A 25,297-nucleotide genomic window follows, 5' to 3' on the forward strand; every position below is an offset into this window, starting at 1 on the left:
CAAGACTTAAAAATAGTGCTCAAGACAGAGTGAAATAGTGCTCAAGACAGAGAGCGAGTCAAAACAAGACTTAAAAATAGTGCTCAAGACAGAGTGAAATAGTGCTCAAGACAGAGAGCGAGTCAAAACAAGACTTAAAAATAGTGCTCAAGACAGAGTGAAATAGTGCTCAAGACAGAGAGAGTCAAAACAAGACTTAAAAATAGTGCTCAAGACAGAGTGAAATAGTGCTCAAGACAGAGTGAGTCAAAACAAGACTTAAAAATAGTTCTTAAGACAGAGTGAATCCAAACAAGACTTAAAAATGCATATAACTGAAAGTATTTTATCTACACTCTTGCCTCTTACTGTAATTGATTAATTTTATGATGATTTGATTTGATGTTTTTATTGATTGTATTTGTTTTTCTTATATTTTATGCCGCTTTAACTGTGAAGCACTTTGGATTGCCTTGTGTATGAATTGTGCTCTACAAATAAACTTGCCTTGCCTGGCCTTGTAATTTTGTTGATTGGTTGAAAACTGGGCCAGATAACAAAATCAAGTATTCAGAATTTGGTCGTAACTCCAGCCTAAACCCTTTTGGTCAGGTCACAACCAAAGTATTGTGCTGTTTCCTGTAGAATAACCAAAGAAATACAATCGTCCGCCATAAAGTTACTGCAAATGAAGTTATCCAATTCATCTCGGCTTCGGTTTGGACAGGTGCGGTGGCTATATTAAAAACAGACTTTCTTTTCTCTGTTTTGTCTGTCAAATCCCCTCATCCTCCCTTCCTCTCTCTGTTTCTCTTTCTCCCGCTGCCTCTCTTCTCCTCTGACTCAAACGCCCATAAACCACGTCTGATGCCCGCGTGGCTCCATATTGGGACGTAGCCCAGAGCTTGGACGCCGACCATTCAGCGATGCCTGGATCTTGGCCGGTCTTGCTGCTCCTGTGAGGACTGGCTGTAGCAGAGCAGCGCAGGCAGAGTCATATTAGAAGGCGCTGTAATACTATACCGCCATGTTTGTCGCAATCAGACTCAAATCTCAAGTGGGATGGTTAGAAAAGGTAGTGTCCATTGTAGAGAAGTATAAGAACTTTGTCTTCCAACGGGGTCTTGTTATGGATCAAACCTGTGGAAGCGGGTGTTTTATGCTTGTAGGGGAAAATTGATCAGTATATTGCATTTTGGGGACAATTGAGATGCCGTGATGAACCATTGATTTCTAGTGGTTTCCAGGGCGAGTACTGTACGACATGAACCGAGCCCCGTGAGGCAAAACAAGCTGAGCTGGATCTGGATACCTTGAATTTTACATGTCTTAGTTTTGGAAAGAGCTTTCCAACTATTTTCTGATGGTTTTTGAGTAAAACCTTTGACCTAATTAAACTGCAGACGTGGCGTGTTTCTACAATATTTGATCAATCAATATAAAACAAAACGTGTTATCATCAATGGGCGCTGGCTGCTCTGCTTTATGCCCACGACACTGGGGGCCGCCATTGCTGTAGTACCTCCATATCGCCGCTAGTGCCCCATTGCACCTTAAAAACAACTTTAACGCCTGGTTTCAATTTTTTCAACACTAGACTAGGCGAGATATTCCTCCTGAGATAACGCTGGGTTAGTCACAATTTATGAAACCAGGCTTCGTAAGAATAATTTTAGAAATCTCGTACTTAATGAGGGTCAGACTGTTAGCATTGAAGCAGCGCGAGCTACACATCACGCAAGGGCGGAGTCTACGGTGAAGATCCCGCCCTTATGCCCTTTTTAGGAACATGCTTTGTCAGAGCTGGGGAGGGGGAGTCTGTAAATCCGCCATGAATTCCCCGTCGACCGTGGTCGACGGGGAATGGTAAACGGGGAGGAGTGAGCAGAAGACGTCCATTATTTTTACAGTCTATGGTTATCATGCTGACTATCCACTCTCTAAGCCTAATGTTCGCATCCAAGTCTTTGTGAAAGATCGCAGAATTAGAAGATATCCACAAAGGTTAAGTGGAGAAACTTGGCCAACGCGTCAATGGGTCGGAAAACTCTTCGCCAGTGCCAGTTTCAGTCAGAAGTTTATTGTGAGCAGCTAGACACGGCTCGTAGTTTGGTTTCAGCTGTGACATTTACATCTCTAAAGCTCATAAAAGAGAAAAACTAGACCAAGTGATCAGGAAGTCAATGATAGAATTAGTTTATGGGGTGAAGGTGCTCTTTGGTGTTTGAAAAAACAAAAAACCAAGTCACTCCTCCCACACCATAATTCTCTCTTTACACTTAAAGGGACACTGCGTAACATTTTGGACTATCGTGTTGACATCACTTAAAAACATGCTCCTAATGACCAGCTCTACACAGCTGCAGTGGATAATCAAAGGATGGATTTGGATGAGGACCTAACCTGTTCAAATCTTACATTCTGCTGACTTTAGTCCACATCGCCATGGAGACGAGCTGGAGACGTACCCACTCCCAGTAAAGTTACAGTCATGTCTGAGCCGCTCACGGCAAAAGCTCATGTTTGTTTGTACATTTATGAGGTATTTTTCAATGATGTAAATATCTGTCATGAAATAAATGCTTGTATTTTTATTTTATTTATTGGGTATAATTCTACGCGGCGTGGCTTTAAAAAGGCTTTATTGTGCTGGGCTGATGAGTGTTCAGATCTTTAAAACATATTCCAGGTTTCTTCCACGTGTATCGGCTCCAAACAAGCCTTTGTTAAGAAGTAAAAGAGTGGATTAGAGCGAACAGTCTACATGCAAACAAACAGCGGTCCCGGTCATACCGGAAATCCCTCCCCTCCTTCATGCAAAGGCTCATGGGACGCAGGAATAAGGGGGACACATGTACACTCTGTCCCTTTAAGACCCCCCGCCCTCACTAACGCATCAAAACAAACTTCAGTGCTTCTTCTTCGGCGCTCTCCGGAGAAGCTGAAGCCGCGTGTTGTTTTGTTATAGCAAAGCTTCTGCTGTTACTTGATCCTGTTTAAATACACATATTCAAAACTAAATATTACTATTATAACAAATCGGGGTCCTAAATCTCCCTCCACTCAAGGTTTAAAAAAAAAAGTTCAGTCTGGCCCTGATACTCCTTTATCAAACACGCTATAAATAAAGTGCTCTGCAGTGAAGTCAAGGTGATTTTTCCATATTTCATAAAGCTCAAAATGATGTCAAGGTGGAGCAGGACGCAGCTTTGTCAGCGCTTTTTAACCTCTTACTCCCCGCCTTAACCGAGCGCTTTTTCTCCAGTGTGGCTTTACCCGTATCGAAAAGCTTCTTGACTGGAGAGCAACAGTGTGGCGCGTCATTTGAAAGCTAAGACCTACAAAACCGATCCTACCTTCAACATTTTTATTGTTGCTTTTCATCCTTTTTTTTTACTCTAAACGATATACTTTCCAGTAAAATGTGTTGTTTCGGGTGAATTGTAGGTTCATTTTTAATGCAACATATCCTATTACTTACAAATTGCGCTTTTAAGTTAATGCTTTTTAAATAAACTGCAACACCCTTGAGGTAGGAGGTACACGGACAACCACTGAAAGGTACCGAGGCGTCCACAAGAGAAAAAAGGTTGGTGCCTGTGCAGAGATGGAAAGTAAATGTGAGCAGTCATTTCCAAATTATGAAACACTCACTGATCCAGAAATCCCATGATGCAACTGTGATGTTATTGTTGTTTAGCAGTTTATACAATATATATTTGTAAGTTAACCTCTTAACTCCCACCTGAACGGATCCCATTTTCTCCAGTTTGGCTTTACCCTAATCAAAAAGCTTCTTGGGGAAAAAAAGCACAAAAATAGGCACAAAAAATGAGAAGAAAACAAGGATGTAAACGCGACAAAAAAGTGACAAAAATTCAACAAAAATGTGACAAAAATGTGACAAAAATTCAACAAAAATGTGACAAAAATGTGACAAAAATGTGACAAAAATTCAGCAAAAATGTGAAAAAAATTCAGCAAAAATGTGACAAAAATTCAGCAAAAATGTGACAAAAATTCAACAAAAATGTGACACAAATTCAACAAAAATGTGAAAAAAATTCAACAAAAATGTGAAAAAAATTCAACAAAAATTCAACAAAAATTCAACAAAAATTCAACAAAAATATGACAAAAATTCAACAAAAATTCAACAAAAATTCAACAAAAATTCAACAAAAAACTCTACAAAAATGTGACAAAAATTAGGCAAAAATTCAACAAAAATGTGACAAAAACTCAACAAAAATGTGACAGAAATTCAACAAAAATGTGACAAAAATGTGACAAAAATTCAACAAAAAGTGACAAAAACTCAACAAAAATGTGACAAATATTCAACAAAAATTCAACAAAAATGTGACAAAAAGGAAGAAAAAAAACACACAAAAGGTGACACAACACAGCAACAACGCGAGGAAAAAGATCAGTTTCGTGGGTCTTAGCTTTCAAATGAGGTGCAAAAAAGAGGACAGAATGCATTTGGTTTAGGCGGGTGGTAAGAGGTTAAAGGCATTGTAAAGAGAATCCCTGTCTTTCTTTATGTTTCCCCCTGAGTGTTATAGCCTTTCATAATTCTACTAAAATCTAAACTTAAAAACTTCCACAAGCATAAAATTCAGCCTTTAACATCCAGAGCATTTGCCCGCACGCTGTGACCTAAAGATAAATAATTACAGTGCTGGCTTTGTGGATGCTGACCATGTAAAACACGCTGACAACAGACCACAAACACGAGAGGACACAGAAGTACATTGTGACAACCCAAACAGAGCCACACTGCGTAATTATGATGGGCAGGTTCAGTTCAAAGTGCAGTGCGTTAAGGCTGTTTTACAGGCAGGTTAAGTTACAGAAGGTAAAGCCATTCAAATCCGCAGCTTTCCGAGCGAAATCTAGCCTACAGTAAAAAATAAATAAAATAAAAAATAAAAAAAATAGACGCCTTGACATTACCTGGATTACCGCAGTCGGCACACGTCTCGTTCCCAGGTCTGCTCAGCACGTCCTGGAGAAGCTTGTTATTGTTGTTCCCCTCCGCTTCTCCCGCCATGGTTGAGCTTCTCTTCTTAACGTCCCCGGTGTCCAGCCTCACCTAAAACCAAAAAAAAAAAAAAAAAAAAAAGAAGAAAGAAAAAAAGAAGAAGAGGACACGGAGACCCAGGAGGACGCAGCAGCAGCGGCGCACGACTACAGCATCCGATCCGGTCCGGTAGATATCTCCAAAAGGACGCGCGGCGGAAGGACAGACTGCTGCGGCGCACCTGTCACCTCCAGCGGGGAGATCCGACCGGAGACAAGGCGAGGTGTCTCTGCCCGGCGTGGACTCGCGCTGACTGCATAATAATTAAGCAGGGGCAGTGTGTGTGCCTCCGCTCGTTCTCCGGGCAGACAGTGCGAGTGCGCGGGCTGTACGGCAGCGGCGTGGCGGTGGGGGAAAAGAAGGGGAGCGCGACATCAGGCGGCGGGCGAGGGAAGTGCAGCTGAATATTTTAGAAGTTCCCACGTGTCTCAAAAAAAGAAAAAGAAAAAAGACAATTGGTGCACTGCATTTCAAAGCACTCACTAGACTTGCAAACCGCAGATATGTATGTGTGTGTGTTGGCCTATTTATTTATTTATTTAACCCAGGGGTGACCAACCACTATCTCAAGAGCCACATGCATCTCTGTGAAAGTGTTTTTGATGAGTTATTAAAACTATAAGGCAACATTTGAGCCATAATCGCAGGCTTCATGAAATTCTCAAAAAGTCCTTGGGAGGAAAGATTTTTTTTACTATTATCTATTAACCCCCCGTTATGTTCATTTGTCAGGAACATCATTACATGTTTAACGTAATAGGCCATGCATAATATGCTTATTGGCCTATTCTAATCCCAACCTTAACACTAACCTTAAGCATATTACTGATATATTAATACCATATTAATACTTAACACATACACTTTAATATAAAGCAATAGATTATTTTCTTGTTGTTCCATATTTGGTAAATGGTCTTAAAGGCCTATAACACTTTTCTAACTTCATTAAGGAACCAGTCACCCATTAAAACCCTCATTCAGACACTGGAGGAAAGGGGGGTGAAGTTTCTTGCTCAAAGACACAACAACAGTGTGCATCTTCAGGATCTGGGTTTCGAACCCTCGACCTTCCGATAATGACACGACTTGCTCTACCTGCGCCACTGTCTTCCCACTTTTTATAATAAAAAATATACAAATATATAAAATATAATCATATTTGATTAGGCCTGTAGAGAATGGCCTATTATTACCGAGTTTTGTTCTTGTGGTTGTTGTTGCTGTTATTACTACAACTCACTACCACTACTAATATAAAAATATTACAAAAACTGTAAATAAGACCTTTTTAAATTCACGTTTTTTTTGTTTGTTTGCATATATAGATACTATTTTAAAAAACAAAACAAAAACGACCAACGTGATAACCCCTTAACACTCTATCTGAGATCGATTTCACCGCCTGCGTCGATCTGTGATCTACTGCTCACGCCTGAACAACAAAAACAATACGTCATATTAGTGCGACGTCTTTGACGCGGATGTTCACGCAACGATAGGTCACAAAATACACATTTAGACATTTATAACAGCTTTAATCATGTCTACCGCCATGAATTTTAGTTCGAAAAGTTTTAGGCCTCGGGCTCCGGATAAAGGATCGTTTCCTCTGGATCATTTTGGTAAGCTAGCCTTAAAAATGCGAAGATTAACTATGACGTACACCATATATTTTGGTTCTTGTGAAGTTATCGAATATTGCGATTTCTTTCATCACATTGTCCAGCCGAATGTGTTGTTTTTTATTGAAGTACAGTAGTAGATGGACTATTGAAATGTTTGTGACTTGTTTCAGGTGAATGCAAAGCGTTCAAGGAGAAGTTCATGAAGTGTCTGAGTGAACACCGCAACGATAACTCCAGATGTCGCCTCCAGTCCAAAGACTACCTCGAGTGTCGGATGGACCGGTAAGAATCACAGCCTACGATCTGGATACGGGATCTTCCTTCAGTCTGACACTGTGTTGTTTGTTGTGTCTCATTTGCAGACAGTTGATGACCAAGGAACCTTTGGAGAAACTTGGCTTTAAAGACTTGATGGATCCTCCTCCCAGAACAGAAGAGAGTACCAAGTCCTAGGTGCCCCATCAAGACTGGACTCTTAATGGAAATACAGACTCAAGAACTTTGGGGGGAAAGTGTTAACTTATGGGCAATGCTGTTGTAAATATTAGAGCTCATAATGGAATTTAATGGCTATACGAGTGGTTGGAATGTGTTTTGCAGAGAACTAAATCCTTTACCAATTCATTTTTTCATTATTCTTTCAAATTTGCCTGTGCTCTATATGTGTTGTGTGTGTTTAAAATCTGAAACCTTGTGGAATCCATGCTTCAACCTAATTGGCTTTTAGTTTCCCACACTTATAACATGGTCACAAAACTCACTCGCCTGATCATTTGGTCTGTGGTGTAATGTTTTTATTAGAAAATCAACATACTATATATTATGCCGATTGTGTTTTTGCTTTATTTGAGGTATGTAAGTAAAACCAAATACTATTGTCAAATGAAGAGCAATTTCACAAAAAATAAGGAGAGTACAGATATAATACTGTATTTGAAAAGGTAAAATAAATAAGTTAAAAAACAAACAAGTGCATAAACCAAAAACACACCAAAAGGAAACGCAGTCTCAGTCACGCACAGCACAATGACGCTTGGGTGAAGCATCTTGGAACCAACAGCCAAACCACCGAGACACATTGGTCAATATTTATAAGATGGATGGTCACAATACCTATTTTGTATGGATTAAAAATATCTCGAGAGCTTTTCCTACTTCTTACAGACAAGCAATAGCGTAAAGAACCATTAAAATCCTTGTTTGTAGGTTACAAATCTTTCCTATAATCGATAACACCAATAAGAAAAAGGTACAAGGCAGTCACTATACAGGGGTTGATACAGTACATCATGGAATGACATGAAAAAGATGTGTAAACAAACTAACGGGAGGAGTTTGAACTGGAGCGCGACCGGTGCCGTCTGCGCCCTGGAGAGCGGGACCGGCGGCGGATCGGTGAGCGTCGCCGCGGTGACCGAGACCTGGGTGGGAGGCGGAGAATAACTTTAAGGGGACATCGTTTCAGACAGGAGGAAGTCACGACTTAAATGTTTTTTACTGATCCTGTACCTGCGCCTCATGCGGGGTGGGCTGCGCCTCCACATGGGCGGTGGGGGAGGGAGCCGGCGGGGAGGAGGGGACAGTCTGCGGGGCGGGGCTCGGACGATCGGGGTCAGTACGGCCGTCACCGTGATCTCCTGCCCATCGATCTGACCTGTAGAGAGAGGGGCCACACAAAAACAAAAACAGATCCACGCTGGATGAGTGAATGTTATTGTGTTTGTGCTGCATAAGCTGGTCATGGCAAACATTTGAAAACTGCTATTATGGTAATAATCATTAGATCTAATACCTGCATGAAGATACTCCCTCTTTAAAAGTGGACAGGTCATGCATATGGAGCTTAAAAATAGACCAAAAAATGTATATATTTTAGGTGCCTCAGCTTTAAGGCATATTTTAGGTTTTATACTTTGAAAATATGTCTCTGTAAGAAATCAAAAAGAAACAATGAAGAGCTGGTGATAATATTGACTGGGGCTCCTCCTGCTGGCAGCTATAGGAATAATTTTCTAAAAAAAATAACTTCCAGGTTGGACTTTTGCTGCCTTCATGTGCTCTCGTAATTATGGTAAATACCACTTACCGCTTATAAAATAGCACATGAACGCCACCGCATCTCTTATTTTCCACTGGGAAACTGGGAGATCATTTTGATGCCCCAGTTCCTGAGATGAGCTAACCTTTAACCTCTCAACACAACAGAGAGCAGCAATAATACGCTTGTAAGCCTTTTAGCTGATTGTTATGAAGCCCACACAATGTATTTAGCAAAAACATCGTCTCTTTTTCCACACTTATTGTCTTGTAAAAAAAAAAGTCTAACTTATATGTGCAGTAGTTCAGCGGTTTGTGATGATGACTTTCTCACATGAATGTATTTGTAGCGTATTGATATATGTTTTCTAAACATTTGACTTTGCTACGACACAAAAGCACTTGAACACAATGCACAACTGGAAAGGAGGATTAACTCCAAACTGCGTGAATGTTGTGTGTCTTTGACAAGGGAACAACGTTTAAACATGGTTTAATGCTCAAGAAAGTGGATTTTGCATGATGCCACTTAAATCTTTCTATATGTAACTACCTCCATCCATGTGTTTGAGGGCCTTCTCCGCCTCCTCTGGGCTCTCGAACTCCACGTAGGCATAGCCCTTCGACAGGTGAGGGTGCATCCTGTTCATGGGCATCTCAATATGCTTGATTTTACCATAGGTGGAGAAGATCTCTTGGATGTGCTCCTGTCGACCACACCAAAAACAAAAGGTTTAACTCAAACTCACCACTGTGTGTTTCCAACCATTTCTCATAAATAACCGCAGAGCCGTTACCTTGACCACATTCCTGGTCAGCCGGCCCAGAGAGAGTTTGGTGGGCTTTGGGGTGGGGCTCCTCCGTCGCCTCTCCCTCTCATCTTTCTTTGCAGACTTAGACCTGAGATGACCACAATAATAAGAGTTAACTTAACATGTACTGACAAATAGTTATTACAAACAATATTTAAAAGCATCCGTACAGGATAGAAAGTAATATAATCTAATAATGCCTTCAAACGCAAGAAACATTTGCTTGGAGTGGACTGTCTACACAACAAAGTTTTGATACATGACTTTCTTGGACTTCAAAACATCAGCAAGCACTAGGATAATGCACCAGGATAATGCTTGCTAGGATGGCAAGCAGGCAAATGTTCCTGCACTGTCGGAAGCATTGTTTACTCAAGTTAAACAAAGTATGGGCTTTATTTTTTACATATTCTCACGAGAAAGAACTGACTCAGAAATACAATAACAGAGCTAATGTGTTCATTTATAGGAATACAGAACCTTTACAATAAGCGCTGTGAGAAAAGGCATTCGGCATTATGCAGGCCCCTGGTCGGCCTGCAGGCCCCTGGTCAGCCTGCCCATTCCCTGTTCTCCTGCCTCCCGTCGGGGAGATGTCTGCGGAGCCTTAAAACTCAAAGCTCTGGTTATCCTCAGGCGGTGAGGCTGAAGAACATTAGCCTTAAGGAGGGCTGAGATTTTGCTTCTACTTTTGGAATGCTGTGTTTTTACATGTAAATGTGTACGTGGAAGTACATGTACATGTGTTTTCACTCAGCAGAAAGAGAACCAGGTCAAAACCTTTTTCCATTCTTTATGACTACTTTGTACTTATCGCACATGGTAAATGACAACTTATATAGAACAACAACAACAACAACAACAACTCATAAAGCACTTTTCTACCTTCATTAGGTCCAAAGCGCTTTACAGCAAGGAACCAGTCACCCATTCCCACTCTCATTCATACACCAATGTACGCAGACACTGGAGGCAACGTGGGTGAAGTGTCTTGCCCAAGGACACAATGACGGTGTGCATCTTCAGGAGCTGGAATTTGAAACCCGACCATCCGATCATGAGACGACTCGCTCTACCAACTGTGTAATGTTAGCCAACTGTAGTTAGCACCGGTCACACTCCCACTTTTGTTGTTTTTCTGGAGTAGGCAAGCGTTTGTTATGCTGTTGTGTGGGTATCATGTAATTATTGTTGGTCACCATGATCCAGGGCTTTGTTGCAGTGGTGTAATAATATGGAAATATGGAAAACAGAGGATTGTACTAGAGACCAAAAAGGGCATTCTAATACTGTCATACTAAAATGATATGTAGTGAACATGGCCCTGATGCAATGGCAGGAAATACAAAGTAAATAAATAAGCAGCAAGCAAGAATGAGGCTAGAATAAAAATTGTCAGCGGCTTACTTGGAGCGCGAGCGTCGCCTGTTGTTGTGGCGCTGGCGGGTGGTGCTCGGTGAGGATGAGGAGGACGAGGAGGAAGAGGAGCGTGATGAAGAGGAGCCGGAGTGACTGGAGCCAGAGGAGCTGGAGCCACTGGAGGAGCCTGAGCTGGAGCCGGAGCTGCTGCTGGAGCTGGAGCTGCACACGGAAAACAAAAGTAACGGGTTAGCAAGATTAAAAATCATAATCTGAAACGTCCAAAAACACGTTAATGTATTTAACTGAACTTTAATCTAATCTATGGCTATTCTCAATTTTTGGCTTGTAGTATAAGTCTAGTGAAATCTTGTGGCAGCAACAGCACATTGCTTGGGGTGGAGTTTGAACTTTAGGAACAAATATAGATAAATTATATAAAAAAATATAGGAAAAATAAACAAAAGAGAAACAATGCTCAAACTAAGACTAAAATATGTTTCACTACAAAGAAAAGCAATACAAATTAAAATTCAATGATTCATTAACCTACATAACCGTTCCCTTCCCTTTAAACGTTTACCTTCAGCATTTGCAGATTCGGGGAAAATGTAGCTATTGATTGTTATAGTGTGTTTTACATTAAGTACGTGGTCAGAAAGTCTTCCCCCCTTACCTGCTGCTGCCGCTGGACGCTCCTCTCCGGGTGCGATTCTTGTCTCTGCCTCGGTCCTTCTTGTCCGCCCCTTCTTTGGTCGCCCCCGACTTTTCCTTCGGCCGGCTTTTACTCTTGTCCTCCTCTTTCCTTTTTGTTGGAGAAGGCGCCCTAGAATACACATGAAATTACAGCATAATATACAATGGAAATCAATCATTATTGTTATTGCAATCTATTACTTATGATGATGATGATTATCTGCAGTAGAAGGTGTAATTAGGGCGGCACAATATATCGCAAAAAATATCGTATCGCAGTATATCGTTATCGCAAGAAGTTACAATATATCGCAACATCACTAGAGTTCATCGGGCTGAGATCGACACATTTTTTTGCAAACTCAGACAAACAATGCATTGAAATTATAAATGTGCAAAAGTTCAGTATTAGTGAAACATATCCTAATTTAGTTACATTTAAGTGTTGCTTTGGATGATGTACATTTTTTGTGTGTCTTGTTTTGACACAATTTGCCAAAAAAATATTTACGTTCTATTTGTGTTTAATTACAATGGAAAGTGTTGAAATGGTTTCGTGAAATATCGCAATAATGCACCGCCGTATCGCATATCGCAGGTTACTTCGTGGCATTCATGGCATTGTTGATAATCATTATAATATTTCAAATTGTTTTCAATATATGACGCTTTTGTGAATCCTATCGGGATGACAGATTTATAATACATAAAGTGCAATAATTATAAAAAATAATAAAAGTAGACCCACGCACAGCAAACATGTATTTCAGCGTTACATCGGTATTAAAACAGCTTGACATGTGAGTGGCACAATGAACGCTAGTGAGGATGCTACGATACAATCACTTTTTGCACGCAATAACGAACAACTGCATTTATCTATAACATTTATTTGTGATTTGTCACTGCGTTGGCGCGTTTAAAAGCCAAATAGCACGACGAATTTAATTGCTAGATATTACTACGCATGCACTTACATTTTCGTTCACCGCCAACACACAGCACAGCCGCAGTCCCACAGAAATGTCGTACACACGCATGCGCAGAACAAATTTGCTCCCCTCGTCTTCCCCTGTAAGGCTCACGAATCCTTTTTAACGTTCTCTAAGTGTTATTCAAAGCCTTTAACAACCCACTCAATGCAAAAATGTAATAAAAATTGTTTATGTATGTGTGAATAAATACAATAGTGCTTGTAAATTAGCTTTATCTCTAATGTTACACGCGTGAAGTTGCCTGCCAGGTTAAACCGAGGGGAAAGCACATGAAAAAGCGATGGGCATGTTGCTCTACCGGTTAGAGGAGCTTTCAGCTGTTAAATCTTGTTTCATTGGATTCACGAGCACCTTGCCTTCATCACACTGATGCCAGCCTCCAAGTACATTTCTATCTCAAACAACAGGTACGATTTGGTAAGTGGTCAGTGTTTTTCATTGTGGAGCTTTTAAGAAGACACTGAAAGGGACAATTAACCTTCTTTTTATTAACTCTTTCTTTGTACCAGACGTTTTGCAGATGTTGTCTAACAAAGATAAGCCTGAAGATGAAAAACCAGCTCGGACCACATGGACAGCCACTCTGGTTTTGACTGTTTGCTCTGCTGCCATTGGAGGAACCTTCCAGTATGGCTACAACCTGTCCATCATCAATGCCCCCACCAGCTACATCCAGAGGTTCATCAATGAAACCTACACGGAGCGATGGGGCACTGGCCTGGATACCTCCCAGTTGACGCTCGCTTGGACCTGCATCGTGTCCGCTTTCTCCCTGGGCGGGTTATTCGGTGCTCTGCTGGCCGGGCCCATGGCTGTCAAGTTAGGCAGGAAGAAATCTTTGCTTCTCAACAACGCATTTATGTTAGTTGCCACCGTCCTTGTCCTCGCCTGTCGGAAAGCCGCGTCGTTTGAGCTGATCATCCTCGCTCGATTTCTCGTCGGGATTAACTCCGGCGTCAGCATGAACGTCCAGCCCATGTATTTCGGCGAAAGCGCTCCCGTGCATCTCCGGGGGGCGGTGGCCTTTTCCTCCGCCGTTTTCACCGCTTTCGGGATCTTCCTGGGCCAAGTTATCGGGCTCACCGAGATTCTTGGCGCTCCAAATCTTTGGCCCTACTTGTTGGCCAGCAACGCCGTACCTGCGCTTATCCAAGTTCTGACCCTCCCGTGGTTTCCTGAAAGCCCTAGATACCTCCTCATTGACAAGGGTGACCGGGAGTCTTGCGAGAGCGCTCTGGCCCGACTTCGCGGCGGCGAGGTGCCAGCTTCGGAGATGGAGGAGATGCTTCAAGAAAAGGAGCAGCTAAAATCGGCGGCTATTGATTCCAATTCTACAGCTAAGACACCGTGGGCACTTTTTAAGGACAAGGATCTTCGAACGCAACTGCGGACCGTCATGGCTGCCAGTAGCGCCATGATGCTCTGCGGGAACGACTCAATCTACTTCTACGCCTACTACATTTTCCTCGAAGCTGGAATCCCTTCACAGAAAATCCAGTACGTGACAATCGGGACTGGAGCGTCGGAGTTCATCTCTTCAATCCTCAGTAACTTTTTGATTGAGCGTGTCGGACGCCGCTACCTCCTGATCGGAGGGTACAGCCTGATGTCTTGCTGGAGCGTCGTTTTCACGATAGCTCTCGTTCTTCAAGGTCAAGGCGTGGTGGGAATGCCCTACCTGAGCATGGCGTGCGTCTTCGCGTACATTTTGAGTTTCGGACTGGGCCCGGCCGGAGTGACCGGAATCTTACCCGCGGAGATTTTCGATCAGGCCGCTCGACCCGCGGCGTACATGATAGCGGGCTCGTGCCTGTGGATCAGCCTGTTTTTGGTGGGAATGCTGTTCCCGTTTATCGTCAAAACCTTGGGGAATTACTGCTTCTTGCCTTTCATGGTTGTTTGCGTCGTGTCCGCCTTGTTTTTAGGGTTCACGCTACCGGAAACGAAAGGCAAGACGTTGGCGGAGATAACTTTGGAGTTCGATAAAAAGAATTCAAGTGGAAGAAACGGGCACGTGGACAGTCCAAGAGAGGCGCAGTACCAAATGGGCAAAGCTTGCTCTTTCACATCGTCGCCACATGAGGACGAGCCTGCTGCGAAGATAGAGATTCAAAAGTGCAATTCAGACAGTCTTATTTCAGAATGTTGAAATAGGATCGTTTTGCTTCTGCCAAAACTACCTTCCCACAATCTGATCTGTGAAGGCCCGCTGAGAATGAGGCGGAAAAGATCGCAGATAGAGATGGACAAAAAACAAAGGCATTGTCAAAGGTTCACATAAGGAAACACAACGCAATGCATGTACCAGACTAACAATGTAAAGGAACGCAAACATGAAGTACTTTATCCGTAATTTACTAACGAGATTAACTAATGAATGTCCTGCCTAACTATTACACCGGTATTGTACTTGTTTTTTTAATCTTTAGGTCATCTAAATGAGTGCATCCAAGTTCATTTCCAAAGAGTACTTCCATTTAAAATTTAACTTCCATTTCAAATGTAAAATTAACCTCACATAGTTAAGGTGTACGTGTACATTTCAGGTAGTCATTTACCCTGCCTGCCTTATCTGTCTCTTCCTGAGGTAATCATTTTCCAAACATTTGACCTTAATTGGCCTATCCTACAGTATGTCATTTAAATCAGATAAGCCGTCTAACCTATTGTTACTATTGCACTACTACTACTACAACTGCGACTTATTTATTACTTGCTACACCAAACAAATTGTATTGGTGCTCAAAGTGCACTAAGTGACCTTCTTCTTAACCCCCTTTGTCGTAGTTATAATACTGTAGTATGTTCAATGTCAATCACCAGTGTCAACTTCAGTCACTAATTTGTGCGGCTTATCAATGTGCGTGCGGACCTAAAGCGCTTTTCCCAAAAAGGAACCTTAAAGGGACCAGTTGGAAGTTGGTCTTGATGGAGATATTTTTTGAGTTACAGTGCAGGCTTTCAGCTGCAGTTGTGGCTCATTCTACACATAAGGACAGGGGTTCTCAACCTGGGGGTATATTATTATGATGGTGTTGCTATTATACTATTATATTATTATATTATACTAGGGTGCCATTATTTGTTCTAAATTTGATTCATTTTATTTTAGCCATTGTTTTGTCTTTGTTTTTTTAAGAATTATACAGGTTAACCCCTTAACTCCCGCCTGAACCGAGCACATTTTCTCCAGTTTGGCTTTACCCCAATCCAAAAGCTTCTGGACAAAAGCTGTGAAAATAGTAAGAAAACTGAGACGAAAACAATGATGGAAATGTGACAAAAAAGCGAGAAAACATTGGCAAAAAAGTGACAAAAAAAATGACAAAAATGTGACAAAAAAATGACACAAATGTGACAAAAAAAAATTACAAAAATGTGACAAAAATGTGACAAAAAATTGACGAAAAAATGACAAAGTTACAAAAATGAGTTGAATACCCAACAAAAAAAATGAAGAAAAAAAATCTGATGACGTGAGGTAAAATGTCCTCTCGGTTCAGGCGGGAGTTAAGAGGTTAATGTCCCTGTTTTTCCCATGGTCTGACCCAGGCGGGGGGTCATGATCCTAATGAACTGTTATAATGGGGGTCGCGGCTCCAAAAGGTTGAGAACCACTGCATAAGGACATTGCTGGAGCATGAAGGGAGTGGAAAATGCGTCATTTCAACATTTTTAAATTCCGTCTTGTCCCTTTAAGGTTTTGTTTTGACATTTTTCCATTACATTACTTTTAACTGCTATATGTCACTATTGAAGGAATGCTAATAATCACATACTATACTGACAATTTAAATATTTAATCTATAACCTGATTTTAAAATGCTTTGAAATGCCTTAAAGATATTTATGTAGCGACATAGTAGATGCTTTTGAAGTAATAACTTGCACTGATATTTTTGCACTAAAAAGCAAAGGTTTTACCTACTGAGATGTGATGTATATATATATTTTATATTTAGATTTTAAACAGAAATCCAATTGCTCCAAATATATTTTCATAATTTATTTAGTCAGTGGATTTGTCTTGCCATTGTGTTTCAATTATTTATTGGTGGCATTTGTTTTACAAAGACACACAGAAAATGCATACTGTTGCATCATTCAATTTTACACTTTTATGCTGACGTGCGATTCATGTTTTACAATCAAAAATGTACTGTGCACGCTTTAAATATGCCCAGGAGTATAAACAGAGAAATAGGAACTTGCTAAACTACAAATCACATTCATATCAGATCGTGTTTGTTTCTCTAAACTACAGGGTCGGCACATTTCAAACATAATGGGACTCCATGGACACAGGATGTTTTGTTTTTGTTGTTTGCAAAGGATATTGTTCTGCCTAAATAATTGCTGTCCTTATGATTTGTTAATTGCAAGCATTCAAACTGCAATTTCAATTCAATTGTCCTTTATTGTGAAATGATATATGGGCTACTTTGTAAATGTGTATCTTCATGTAGGACTGGCTGATTAGGCCAACGAATGTACGAATGCTTTCGAGTGCCCTCAACTGATGGGTCGGGAGCCAAAAACCTGACCCATGCCATTATTATCCTCCTCTTGGGACATTTTGTACCAAATTCCATAATCCTGGCGCCAAGTATGTGCATGTGAGCGCTTCATTTCTGTTTGAAGCAGGTCCAAACGGGGCCGGGATGGAACAAAACATGATGGTCTTCGGATGGTGCTCGGAATGAAAATTGTTTAAAAAGTTAGAAAGTAGTTTAAGCTATTTATTTTTCCAAACCACAATGTTCTAGGCAAAAAGCACGAAGGTGAATGATTTGGCTAAAGAAAGGACTTTGCTCTGCACCGCTGTAACTTTCTCCCCCCAACCTTTACACTCTCCAAAGCAAAATGACATCACATAAATATACACAGAAACGACAGCTTTTAAACAAAAAAATATTGTATTGAAATTGCAGGAATGTTTGTTCATTTATCCACTATGCTGTATCGTTTTACCTCTTAGGAATTGTTATTCTCCAGTACAACCACTAGAGGTCGCCATTCACATTCAATGCAGTGGTTACTAGTCATGAACTGGTCATGAATCATCAGATAAGTAAAAAAAAAGAAGAAAAAAGTAGCAATGACATCTTAAAGACCCCTCTCTGTGGACCATCTGTGCATGGTCTGCTTGTTTGCCTGTTCTTTTTTCCGGTTGCTTTACATATTCAGGATCCTGCTTGACTTGATTCCACCAATGTAGCAGGACTGCGCAATTTTTCGACGTTTGGAAGGCGAAAACTGAACTTCCACGTGCATCGAAGTCCCCAAAGTGTCTCGCGAGCAGCAGCTAATATTGCCCGTTAATTGCCGATTTATTGCGCAGTCCTCCTCCCTAAGTTATTGCTGCCTTTGTGGATTGTTAATTGCAATTGCGTTCATGTTGTGATCAGTTTTTTAATTTATTATCCACTCTGCTGTCATAATAACCTGTATATGTGTATCCGTGTATCTTCCAAAGCATGTCACGACAATCCTTAAACAGTTTAATTTATTGATTTGAAAAAAACAAAACTATTTATTCACTGTAATGTAAAATATAAAACTGAAAAAAAAAAAAACTTCCGACTGGTTGTTGTGTCCTCCTTCGTGATTGCGTTAGCTGAGAGTGATGGAAAGCAGCGCATGTCTTAATTACATTTAATAGCATTATCTGGGCTTGTTTCACTCCTTGGCAATTTAATCCGATTGCTTTCTCCAGCGCCTCACAAAACCCCATTATGGCTTATTTATGACGCGGGTGGGTTGGAGGCGTAGCGCTCCTCGGACGCCGTGAATAAGTCATGTATCCTAAAGGGGGGGTACAAGGAGAGCGTTTTAGAGCCAAACATGGTCTTGGCACTTTTCGAAGACACAAAGACATGAGACAAGACAAGTTCTCAAATGGAGTCCGTCCAGAGATTTCATTGTGCCACATCAGCCGTTGCCGCCCCGATCTTTGGCGAAACTGAAAGCAGCTTGTTTTATGTCTCCGGGCTCCCATCATGTTCGGGGTACGGGCTGAGCCATTTTTGAACATTTGCTACACACTTCACCACACAATTACCATGTCACTGGGGAAAATGCACTCAAGGCGACTTTGACATTTTGGAGAAGAGAAAAAAACAAAACTGTTTCCCAAGTACATAAGATGTCACTTTTCTATCGAGAAAGAGAGAGGGAGTTGTTGGATGTTTGATGACATGAATGCGCTCTTTTGCATTTTGAACACATTGTCAAGCGGGAATAATAATAGAAATATTATATAATCACAGCATGAGGTGATTTCATTCAGAATAAAACATAATGGTGTGATTTATTTACGCTGCACGCTTCTTCTCTTCTCGCTGGAACAACCATCTGGTAAAGTGTCTTATAAAGAACCGTTCACATTGTCCATAATAACAGAGATGGAGCCGTTAATCATCATGACGGCTGAACGCCAAACAAAGTGCACTGATGAGTGATTATACATATTGTTTTCTTTTTCACTGATCCAAAGAAGGAATTGAAGGAAAAAATAACAATCGTTCTTGGAGCTAGACTTGTTGCTGAGGCGTCTCGAGGAGAAACTACCACAATATAACGTATCTCTTTGAAGCTACAAAATGTGATCGGTGGTGATAATCAACCTTCTTTGTTTCGGAAAGCCAGTCCAATCAGAGGCCATGTTTTTTCATTTTTTTTCATTTTAAAGAACACATTGTATCCAGTCTTTGAGGCCGAAGCCATTGATGACATCTGTGCACCTGCTCAAGTGGTGCTTCAAAGCCTTTGGTCTTCCACAGGTGCAGGGGGGTGCCACGTGGGGCTGAGGAGGGTTTGTTGACTGGATATCTTTTTCTTTTTTTCGCTACTGTGAAAAGCTTTGTTCCTTTGGTAAGAGCAGGAATACAGTGGGAGGGAGGAGACGGACTCCCCTTGAAGATTTAGCCCAAACTTTATAAAAGGTTATAAAAGCATTTCGCCGTGTTTTCAAGTGGTTGTTTTTTTCTGCACTTTGTAGCTTATTTGAATCCGTCATGCTTTGGAACTCCATCCATCCATCCATCCATCCATCCATCCATCCATCTTCCACTTGTCCGTTGTCGGGTCATGGGGGCAGCTGTCCGAGCCGCCCAAATCACACTGCACCAGCCCCTTAAGGCTCCTCCTGCAGGTGGTGGGTCCACAGAAGGACGGCCTCACGATTAACCGGGCCTCTCTCATAAGGAGCTTCTGAACCGCTCTTTGTTTGGCTCGTCACCTAGGACCTGTTTGCAATGGGAAACCCTACCAGGAGCACGAAGCCCCCGACAACAGAGCTCTGAGGATCATTCGGGTGCTCAAACCCCTCCACCAGGTTAAGGTGGCGGTTCCAGGAGGGCCTTTGGAACAATTATTGTTTTCATTTTTTGCAATGTCTATGGAGATTTTATCTGCTCCTAGCACCGGGACTGTTTTGCTGATTCTCTGATTCGTGCTACTGTGACAGTGACTCCACTTTGCTGTCGGAAACTTTTAAAACATGACTATACATTTGTAAAGAGATGTGGGAATTAGGGGCCTACTTTCATCTATTTTGCTCTTGTCTTATTGTAATATGTAAGCTTAAAGAATTAGGCTGTGTGTGCGTAACTGATACTGGGATAAAATGTATAACACTACGTACCTTCCCTAAAAGATTATAATATATGCCAAGAACAGACTATCTCACTAGTGGAAATCAAGACATCACGTATGCCTCATTCTGTCTACGTGGCCAAAGGCAGTGACAACCATAAAAACGGTCCTCTGTCAATTAGGTCTATGAGCGTAGGAATGGCTGTGTGAATTACTGCCTTTCTACTCGGTCAATAAATCTGGCTATGACGGGATCTCCGAAGCTGCCTCGGCGAGTTTTTATGTTTTCAATGACAACAGAGAGCAGATGTGCCGAAGGGTTTCTGAAAGCCGGAAATGAGGCAATGCAGCGACTCAATGTGTTCTTCTATCTCTCATTGTTACTGTTTGCGAACAGGTAAAAAAAAATCAGACTTCTCCTTTAAGTTTTTCCTTTTCAAGCTAGATTTTTCCCCCTAGTTTTGCCCCTTTGAAAACAAGTACCTAATTAATTACAGGAGATGCCCTAGTGAAGGCACCAACATTCACTGTGTCAAATTTCATTTAAAAAGAAATAAAACTACGATCTTCCTTTCTATATGAACCACAATATCACTGTAGGTAATTAACTCCTATAATTGACCCTCACGACAACAAGAGAAAGATGATTTCCCACACATTAGACGCCAGGGCAGGTCAGATCTCCAAGAAGCCTCGACACAAAAGAGCCTGATGATGTTTTCGAAGCCGCTGTAACATGAGGTCAGGGTGGTCCGGGCGCACGCGCTGATTCGTTGAAACGGGCCGCTCTGTTCCTTTGATATGAGCAGATTGAGCCCTCTGTACTGTTTGACCTTTTGTGTGGATAAGAGGACACCCAGACACGCAGTAATCACCCAATGGCGCTGAAAAGACACACGCGACTTTAGCAGCTTTGTCACTGCATGGCAGTTTGTCAAGGAGTCTATTCTTGTGACCAAAGAAATACTATTTTTCCCCTGCAGTAATCTTTCGTAGACGGTAACAGTATCCACGCTGTAATTTAATCTGCATTGCAAATGTAATCATGTTAATAGTATGTTAAATTCATGCTACAAATGTTATCCTTTTCTCTGCAAGCAACCCAGGGTCATCAACTGGACTAGGGCTGGACTAGTTGTGTGTTTTTGACCCCAGCCTTCTAAACATTCCGGTTAGACATTTATCATATTCTAATGTTGTTACCATTCTCGTGTGATGTTAATAAGATTGCTTGTGTTGGTGTGGTTCTACAATCCAGCCCAGTTGACGACTCTAAAACATTCATTGTTCACACAACATACCGCCTTCTCAATGCACCACCTTGCCTGATCGCCGAAGAAGCTAAGCCTATAGGCCCGGGAAGTCGGGTGCTGTGTGAGACTGTAGCAAACCCAGTCTGGACCTTATCCCACCTGCTGGGGCTGTCACATGAGAAAATACTTGTCCTTTAGATGACGAATCGGCCTCTGGGAAGACCCTATGTATGTGTGGGTCATCCGATGGATGGATGGATGGATGGATGGATGGATGGATGGATGGATGGATGGGTTGAGTGGGTTGGGTTGGGTTGGGTGAATGGATGTATGTCCATTTATGGGTGGGTGGATTGGTAGGATGGTGGATTGGTGGGTGGGTAGGTGGGTTGGGTGGGTAGGTTTGAGTGGGTCGGGTGAATGGATGTATGGGTGGGTGGATTGGTGGGACGGTGGATTGGTGGGTGGGTGGTTTAATGGATGGATGGATGGATGGATGCATCGATCGGAATGGATGGATGGGCGGGTGAGTGGGTCGGGTGAATGGATGGGTGGGTGGGTGAATGACTGGATGGATGAATGGATGGATGACTACTTGTACGGCCATTTACCAACTCAGAAAAGGTAGTTGATAATGATTTTTATCAACTACCTACTGCATCTACTTTTACGGCTTTATGGCTTTCAGACAAGTTGAAAAATCCCTGCAGGCCACTCTCCTCCAAAGTTAACACAAGACAACACGTCAGTGACTATTTTAGCTGAGATGAGAGATGAGTGATGCAATGCGAAGCTAGATCAGACAGCTCACCACACATGCGTTTGCTGCCCCCCACATTTTTCCCATTTCTGCATATCCCATGACACGGCGATAGTGAAAAATCACCCTATCTCTCTCTCTTATCACCTGGAGCCCTCGGCTAATCTACTTATTGGTGACTGAGAGCTATTGCCAACGCAACAAGGCACCTGGCAAGCCCACTAATGGCCTACTTTCCCTCTATTTGACTAAAGCTGTCATCAACATTACCGCCAGCACGTCAGAGAGGTGCACACACACAGAACCAAAATGCCTTCCCTATTGTGTTCTCATTGCCCCGCAATGGCATTTTAGATCCGGAAATATGTCATGAGACACGGGCTTGAAGACAGTGATATTATTCAATTGGCAAAACAAGAGAAAATGGAAGAATGATTCAATAGGGAGGCAGAGAAACGTGATGGAGTAATAAACGAGCAATTCAATATTTGGATGTTTAATTAACTAGGATCTGCTGGCTCATGCTACTTCCTTTCTATATTACCCTGACTCCCAGTAACTCTTATAATGCTACATTATGGACCAAAGCTCCCGCAAACAATATTTGAATGTTAATGGAACATTGTTTGAACATTAATGTATGCTGCAGGCTCCCGTCGGGCCAGCCTCTCCTCTCCATGGCCCGTCTCGTGCTGTGCTCCCATGAAATGTTGCCTCATGACTGTGTATTTTGTGTGAATATCACAAGCGTTCGGACAATCGGTCCTGTGGAAGAAGCGGAAGTGCATGTGTGTGTAAAAGTAATACATGTGATAAATAAGAACGGTACTGGTCTCTGTCCTCCCAGTCTTAGAGCCTGTGTGACCCTCTCTGTGGGGAAAATAAAACTTGGTTGCCATGGACTGTAAATGGCGTAGTAAATTGAGTTAATTGTACTTGTTAAATCCCTCAGTTAACCCACGTCTTGCTACATAAAGGTTAGCTGCATTCATCTTTCATTTAGGAACCTTGTGCAAGAAAACAAATGGAAAAGCTATTTTGGGGCTTTGAATAACCCGGTTTGTGGAGGAGTTCAAGTATCTTGTTCACGAGTGAGAGACTGGGCGGTCGCTGTATCGGACTGTGGTGGGGAAGAGGGAGCTGAGTTGACAGGTAATGCTCTTGATTTACCGGTTGACCTACGTTTTTACTCTCGGTGCCATACCATTAGTCCGACGACCCGTTAGTTTGACGTCTCATTAGTCCGAAAATTTACCATTGAGCAAAGGTGCCATTCGTCCAACATCTCACTAACCCATCTCTCTAACCCTCCTGCCTAAACCTAATTTTACTTTTAAACCCCTACTCAATAGGATATTTTCGGACTAATGAGTCGTCGGACCCTTACTCTCATCTTTAGTCATGGGATCTGGGTAATGACTGAAAGGTTCAAGGTTCAACTTTATTATTGTCCCGAAGGAAGTTATAGCAGGTGTCCACAATTGACACAGCAACAATCGTATGGCCACAAAGATCATACAGTCACAGCCTAATACATCAGTCCGGCTCTGAACAGCTGAGAGCTGATCAGGATCAAATCAGATAATGGACTGTGGTGCCACAGTGTTCTTGCTGGGCGACATAAGAGCATTTATCTTAGCAACAGCCTCTGGAATAATAGAAGCCCTGGCCTGATGGGTTCCGGTCCAGGGCATTCTCAGCCTGCGTCCGGAGGGGAGTAAATTAAACTCCTTAATCACCCGGGGAAGACTTCGGACATGCTGGAGGACAATGTCTCTGAACGGGCCTGGTGTTGCCTCGGGATCCCCCCCAGAGGTTTGGCCATCTCTGCTCAGACTGCTGCCACCGTGACCCAGCCCCGGATAAAGTGGATGGATGGAATAGGCTACGGGGAGTAAGGGACAACGTAATAATATAACAGAGCCATTGAAGCATCATGAAGCGCACATTGTGTCTGCTCTCTCACACACCTGATCTGACCGGCCCAAAAGTTCAAACTCAAGTGCTGCTTATGGCTCCAACTCCGCCTTGGCTATGTTCTGATCTCCCCCTCAATGTCCTTATCGTACAATAGATGTGTATAAAAACACTCATGTCATGGTTCTCGACAGCAACCCATCTATTTGAAGACACCCTGTTTGTGTCATCTGTATTTATTTAAGCCATGTCTTCTTCAGCATTGACCGGTGCAGCACTTACATGTGGCGCTCTACATTACAGGTAATCGTGTCACTCAGAGCAGGTACCTGGTCATCATCACGTCCATCAAACCGAGCTGGTGATGTGCACTGTCAATGCATGCTGCACACACAGGTGCATCTATAAATCATTATCTCTTTCATCACTCAAAGAAGGGTTTCATAGAACACAATCGATCAAGGACAACCTCGACTTGGCAGTAATGTGAGCACTCTACGTTATTCGTTTTTTAATAGGCAATTTGTCTTATTAAAATGGCTGTGTGTATTCTCACACACTAGAAAACAAAAATCTGGTCCTTGTCAGATAATAACAGTATTATCTGATATAGATATAATCTGGTCGTCTGTCCCTGTGCATTTGTTAACCAGAAAAATACAGCAAAAAGGCAACCCTAATGTAGCAAAGACAAAGCTATGAGACAGAATTAAATGGTTGAATTCATCTTAAAAAAAAAAAAAAAAAGATTAAAAAAAAGTTATTTATTTAACATATCCCAAATTTGTAGAAACATAAAAGGGAGCGTGTATCATTTTCTTTTGTCAATGTGCTGTTATTACTAAAATTACTAAAATCAAGAGTTTAGCAGAAAGAGGCCACCAGACTAGAAAAAAGTTTGATTTTCAACCTTTTCCTTTGAGACCTACAATGTCGTGTTCCAGGCAACTGGTCAATTTCCGTTCCCCAACTTGGAAAAATGCCTTGGAACGCTGCTCGAATTGGTAAATACATCTGGTGAACTCGGAGATGATCAGAGTGGTCCGAGTTCAGATATGAGAAGAAGACAGTAATGGTCCTTATCTATATACACTATGATAATACAGTATATAAACAATAATAATACAATATTATCTACTACAGGGGATGTGTAGGTAATGATGAAACTGTAACAAATGT

The 25,297-nt window shown here is 41.9% G+C and overlaps 4 protein-coding genes across 4 annotated transcripts in view; 2 read left to right on the top strand and 2 right to left on the bottom strand.

Annotated features, from left to right (window-relative positions):
* Positions 1–5,106, bottom strand: part of LOC306979141 (arf-GAP with dual PH domain-containing protein 1-like) — a 57,262-nt gene extending 52,156 nt beyond the window's left edge. The window contains exon 1 of the mRNA XM_079577989.1: positions 4,939–5,106. Within this exon, the coding sequence (XP_079434115.1) occupies positions 4,939–5,035 (97 nt within the window). The 5' untranslated portion in view covers positions 5,036–5,106. The remainder of the gene's footprint in view (positions 1–4,938) is intronic.
* Positions 5,107–6,528: 1,422 nt separating this feature from the next.
* Positions 6,529–7,205, top strand: cox19 (cytochrome c oxidase assembly factor COX19). The gene is made up of 3 exons (XM_079576961.1): positions 6,529–6,690; positions 6,864–6,975; positions 7,056–7,205. Exons 1-3 carry the CDS (start codon positions 6,609–6,611, stop codon positions 7,144–7,146), a joined length of 285 nt encoding a protein of 94 aa, XP_079433087.1. The 5' UTR covers positions 6,529–6,608; the 3' UTR covers positions 7,147–7,205.
* A 289-nt stretch (positions 7,206–7,494) lies between these two features.
* Positions 7,495–12,644, bottom strand: LOC306978466 (RNA-binding protein with serine-rich domain 1-like). Its single transcript, XM_079577000.1, has 7 exons — positions 12,575–12,644; positions 11,578–11,727; positions 10,950–11,123; positions 9,528–9,630; positions 9,284–9,437; positions 8,203–8,347; positions 7,495–8,114 (listed from the first exon to the last, which is right to left on the bottom strand). Coding segments are annotated over exons 1-7 (828 nt in total). The 5' UTR covers positions 12,577–12,644; the 3' UTR covers positions 7,495–8,014.
* Positions 12,645–13,061: 417 nt separating this feature from the next.
* On the top strand, positions 13,062–14,984 carry LOC306978465 (solute carrier family 2, facilitated glucose transporter member 11-like). Its single transcript, XM_079576999.1, has one exon. It carries the CDS (start codon positions 13,113–13,115, stop codon positions 14,739–14,741), a length of 1,629 nt encoding a protein of 542 aa, XP_079433125.1. The 5' UTR covers positions 13,062–13,112; the 3' UTR covers positions 14,742–14,984.
* Positions 14,985–25,297: the final 10,313 nt, after the last annotated feature.

Source organism: Gobius niger (assembly GCF_951799975.1).
Source record: "Gobius niger genome assembly, chromosome: 19".
NCBI classification, from domain to species: Eukaryota; Metazoa; Chordata; class Actinopteri; order Gobiiformes; family Gobiidae; genus Gobius; species Gobius niger.

Bases quoted from the DNA above. Each gene is read 5' to 3' on its own strand.
- LOC306978466 (XM_079577000.1), bottom strand. The intron at 11,124-11,577 runs GTAAGGGGGGAA...TTCCGTGTGCAG, and splicing joins GCGTCCAGCGGCAGCAGCAG to CTCCAGCTCCAGCAGCAGCT. The intron at 9,631-10,949 runs GTAAGCCGCTGA...TGGTCATCTCAG, and splicing joins AGGCGACGCTCGCGCTCCAA to GTCTAAGTCTGCAAAGAAAG.
- LOC306978465 (XM_079576999.1), top strand. From the start codon at position 13,113: ATGTTGTCTAACAAAGATAAGCCTGAAGATGAAAAACCAGCTCGGACC.
- cox19 (XM_079576961.1), top strand. From the start codon at position 6,609: ATGTCTACCGCCATGAATTTTAGTTCGAAAAGTTTTAGGCCTCGGGCT. The intron at 6,691-6,863 runs GTAAGCTAGCCT...GACTTGTTTCAG, and splicing joins GTTTCCTCTGGATCATTTTG to GTGAATGCAAAGCGTTCAAG. The intron at 6,976-7,055 runs GTAAGAATCACA...TCTCATTTGCAG, and splicing joins CTCGAGTGTCGGATGGACCG to ACAGTTGATGACCAAGGAAC.